The sequence below is a fragment of the Sinocyclocheilus anshuiensis genome, unplaced genomic scaffold, assembly GCF_001515605.1.
Source record: "Sinocyclocheilus anshuiensis isolate Anshui unplaced genomic scaffold, SAMN03320099.WGS_v1.1 scaffold690, whole genome shotgun sequence".
Lineage (NCBI taxonomy): Eukaryota > Metazoa > Chordata > Actinopteri > Cypriniformes > Cyprinidae > Sinocyclocheilus > Sinocyclocheilus anshuiensis.
In genome coordinates, this window is record NW_015547715.1 from 460,490 (window position 1) to 465,582 (window position 5,093).

General features: G+C 35.8%; 1 protein-coding gene across 2 annotated transcripts in view; it reads left to right on the plus strand.

Moving 5' to 3' along the window:
* The window catches only part of LOC107704154 (BRCA1-associated protein-like), an 11,175-nt gene that overhangs the window by 3,586 nt on the left and 2,496 nt on the right, over positions 1-5,093 (plus strand). For both annotated transcript variants that reach the window (XM_016507017.1, XM_016507015.1), the window contains exons 4-6: positions 1,936-2,125; positions 2,442-2,555; positions 4,612-4,760. In XM_016507017.1, the coding sequence (XP_016362503.1) occupies positions 1,936-2,125; positions 2,442-2,555; positions 4,612-4,760 (453 nt within the window). The remainder of the gene's footprint in view (positions 1-1,935; positions 2,126-2,441; positions 2,556-4,611; positions 4,761-5,093) is intronic.

The following is a 5,093-nucleotide window of genomic DNA, read 5'->3' on the forward strand; positions in this document are numbered from 1 at the left end:
ATCTATCTATCTATCTATCTATCTATCTATCTATCTATCTATCTATCTATCTATCTGTCTGTCTGTCTATCCATCCGTCCGTCCGTCCGTCCGTCCGTCTTTCTGTCTATATGTCTGTCTATCTATCTGTCTATCTGTCTGTCTCTCTGTCTGTCTGTCTATCTATCTATCTATCTATCTATCTATCTATCTATCTATCTATCTATCTATCTATCTATCTATCTATCTATCTATCTATCTATCTATCTATCTATCTATCTATCTATCTATCTATCTATCTATCTATCTATCTATCTATCTATCTATCTATCTATCTATCTATCTATCTATCTATCTATCTATCTATCTATCTATCTATCTATCTATCTATCTATCTATCTATCTATCTATCTATCTATCTATCTATCTATCTATCTATCTATCTATCTATCTATCTATCTATCTATCTATCTATCTATCTATCTATCTATCTATCTATCTATCTATCTATCTATCTATCTATCTATCTATCTATCTATCTATCTATCTATCTATCTATCTATCTATCTATCTATCTATCTATCTATCTATCTATCTATCTATCTATCTATCTATCTATCTATCTATCTATCTATCTATCTATCTATCTATCTATCTATCTATCTATCTATCTATCTATCTATCTATCTATCTATCTATCTATCTATCTATCTATCTATCTATCTATCTATCTATCTATCTATCTATCTATCTATCTATCTATCTATCTATCTATCTATCTATCTATCTATCTATCTATCTATCTATCTATCTATCTATCTATCTATCTATCTATCTATCTATCTATCTATCTATCTATCTATCTATCTATCTATCTATCTATCTATCTATCTATCTATCTATCTATCTATCTATCTATCTATCTATCTATCTATCTATCTATCTATCTATCTATCTATCTATCTATCTATCTATCTATCTATCTATCTATCTATCTATCTATCTATCTATCTATCTATCTATCTATCTATCTATCTATCTATCTATCTATCTATCTATCTATCTATCTATCTATCTATCTATCTATCTATCTATCTATCTATCTATCTATCTATCTATCTATCTATCTATCTATCTATCTATCTATCTATCTATCTATCTATCTATCTATCTATCTATCTATCTATCTATCTATCTATCTATCTATCTATCTATCTATCTATCTATCTATCTATCTGTCTGTCTGTCTGTCTGTCTGTCTGTCTATCTTTCTGTCTGTCTGTCTGCCTGTCTGTCTATCTTTCTGTCTGTCTGTCTCTCTGTCTCTGTCTGTCTATCTGTCTGTCTGGTCTGTCTGTCAATTCAATTCAAAACTGCTTTATTGGCACGACTGTAAATGATACAATATTGCCAAAGCTTAGTATACATGTACAAAAAGAAAAAAAAACAATAATAATAAGTAAATTAACATTACAGTAATATAATGGAATATTATAACATCTTAGAAGTATTAAACTACTAAGGTCAGATACACACACTATACACATTCACCTGCTGTCTCAGGCTGTGTGGCACATCCACACGTGTCTCACAGCCAGTGCTGCTGTCTGTCCCTCTCCTAATATTATCTTTATTTGTTCTGTTTCACTAATGGCTGTAAAGTTCTTTATTAAGTTGATGAATTTGTTGAAGTAGAGGTTTCTTATGGATATGTATTTATGACAGTGAAGGAGGAAGTGCGTCTGTCTGTCTGTCTGTCTATCTATCTATCTGTCTCTCTCTCTATGCTAATACTAATACCCTGTAATACTAATAATAATACTGCGGTGATATACAATAGTACTTTGTCCAAAAACAAACAAAAAACATGGAATTTGTCTTTTAGATCAATAGACAATTTGTTGCATTGTTGACTCTGAGCCATCGCTCTTGTTTTGTGTAATGTGGTGTTGACAGTAAGATGACGTCGCTCACAGAGGACATGCGGCGCAGCGCGATGCTGTGTATCCTCACCGTACCCACCACCATGACCAGCCATGACCTCATGAAGTTTGTGGCTCCCTTCAATGACGTCATGGAGCACATGAAGATCATCCGGGACTCCATGCCCAACCAGTACATGGTGCTGGTCAAGTTCAGGAGTCAGGTCAGTTACTTAACCACATAAAAGAACAATTACAATTAACTGAAGTTTGACTGCGCAGGATCTTCAGAGTCCCTAGTCTGTCTAATCCTCACTCATTCGGTGTTTGGTGTTCAACACAGTTCGTCAGAAAAACACCTTCATGCATTTTCTGGTAAAGACTCATTAATTGCTGCCTGCAGCTACACTTTTCACAAGAAGTTGATTTGCTTGATTTACATGATTTGCAAAATAAACCCATGCAAATTAGCCTGCTGAAGTTTCCTTGATTTTCAGTATTTTATGAATTGACCGTAATTGTGTTTTTTCATTTCTTTAGGCCGATGCCGACAGCTTCTACACAGCATGCAATGGCCGTCAGTTCAACTCCATTGAGGATGCTGTCTGCCAGTTAGTCTATGTGGAGAGAGCGGAAGTCATCAAATCTGAAGAGGTAAGACTCTGGTGCGTTAGTTAGTAGCATTTACCAAAGCAAGTAACCATTATGATTCGAACAAACCACCAATGATGTGTCTGAAATCACACCCGGTCTGTCTAGTAGGTACTACAATTGGTTTGAAACTTACTTAAAGGAACAATCCACTATTTTTGAAAATAGGCTAATTTTCCAACTCCCCTAGAGTTAAACAGTTTAGTTTTACCGTTTTCGAATCCATTGAGCCTATTTTCAAAAATAGTGGAGTGTTCCTTTAAAGGTGCAGTATGTGATATTGACGGCTAGCGGTTGAAATGGGTACTGCAGTCCAAATTCAAAATAATGGAGAGTTGTTTCTCCCGCCGCCGCCTCCTCAGACTCAGCGCTCACATGGGTTGCCAGATTAGGAAACGCATCAGAACAAACGCAACTGACAATGGAAGGCAATAAGCCTTACACTGTTAGCTGATGAGGTGATTCATCCGTGTTTTAATATTCCTCTGGTCGTCGAGCTTTTTAGATGGATGCTGAGGCTTTTTAGGTCGGTTAGAATCTGCGATCTCTGACCCAGAGATCGTTTGCTGGTTTCCATGGCTTCAATACACTGTGATTTCCGTGAACTGGCAACCCGGGGTGTCAAAATACTATTGGGTAAATTGGCAGTGGGCGGAGTCACACAGACCAAAACAAAAACAGGCATTCTGACACGGAACGCGGTGACGAATGTGGAAGCGCAGAGGAGAGAGCGAAACAAAACACCGGTCACGAATTAGTAGTACAAAACAAGGATTTGTAAAGAAAAATGTCAGAGGATTTCAATATAAGCCAAGTGGACACTGGTTTTCCTTTGCTGTAAACAAAACTTGTTTCTCGCGAGACTAGCATATTCTCACCGGAGTTTACGCTATGCCTACGTCATCCGCTGGACGCCACTCTCTCGTGAACGCGCATACGACAGTTAGCGCAAGCTAGAGATTAAGGTTTATAAAGTTGTAAATATGGATATGTTTCTTACACAAACGCATCGCGTTGCTTCAGAAGGCCTTTATTAACCCCCCGAAGCCGTGTGGGCTTCTTTTATAATGACTGGGTGCAATTTTTTGGACTTCAAATTTTGGGCTACCATCCACTCCCATTATAAATCATAGATTAGCCTGGACATTATTTAATATAACTCTGATTGTATTTGTCTGAAAGAAGAATGTCATATACACTTAGGATGGCTTGAGGGTGAGTAAATAACAAGCTAATCTTCATTTTTGGGTGACCTATCCCTTTAAGTGTCAATTAAAAATTTTTTTTTATTTATACATCATCTGAAAGCTGAATAAATAAGGTTTGTTAAGATAGGACAATATTTGGTCGAGATACAACTATTTGAAAATCTGCAATCTGAGGGTGCAAAAAAATCTAAATATTGAGAAAATCGGTCCTTAGCGATGCATATTACTAATCAAAAATTAAGTTTTGATATATTTATGGTAGGAAATTTACAAAATATCTTCATGGCACATGATCTTTACTTAATATCCTAATGATTTTTGGCATAAAAGAAAAATCGATAATTTTGACCCATACAATGTATTGTTGGCTATTGCTACAAATATACCCCACGACTTAAGACTGCTTTTGTGCTCCAGGGTCACAAATTACCAAAGCAAGCAATTATTATTATTTGAACAAACCACTAACGCTAAGTGTTAAAATTATTGGCAACCACCCAAACACCTTATCAACCACACATCAACATATTTAAAATACTCAGAACAACCACATTTATGTTTTAGATGTAATTATTTACAATAGGTTCTAAAATTAATAGCATGCAACTACTATGATTTGAACAAACGACACTAAGTGTTCAAATTCTTGGCAGTGTAACATTGTTTTAGACCGATTCATTGCTTGAGTGACCAGGATGAACCTGTTTTGTTGTTGACTAGCTGTTTCTGTTTAAACACACACACACACACACACACACACGTTGTGTTTCCAGCACTGATTTACATGCATAACAATAGCTGCAGTGTTCTGGAATGTTTTGAATGATCTCAAACTCTTCATTATAAACCAGGGGGCCAGTTTACCTGTGATGGATCTGACTGAGCTGCCCAAGTGCACCGTGTGTTTGGAGCGCATGGACGAGTCCGTCAACGGCGTGTTGACCACCCTGTGCAACCACAGCTTTCACAGCCAGTGTCTGCAGAGATGGGAGGATGCATCGTGAGTGCTGTCATTCACAACCTGCTATCAAAATGACTTACTTTCTAATAATTTTAAAAACAACAAATATTTGTTTTTTTTAAATATTTTAATAAAAGAATAGCTTTTCTGTTAATATATCCAAGGTTGTGTGGACTGGGAAAATTAAATTCAAGTCTGACCCTACCCTAATTATAATATAATTAATATTGACTTAGTATATTCAATTGATATTTAAATCATCTTAATTTGTTTTACATTTATCAACAATAAGTTGTAAGTTTATATATATATATATATATGTGTGTGTGTGTGTGTGTGTGTGTGAGCCTGGACCACACAACCAGTCTTAAG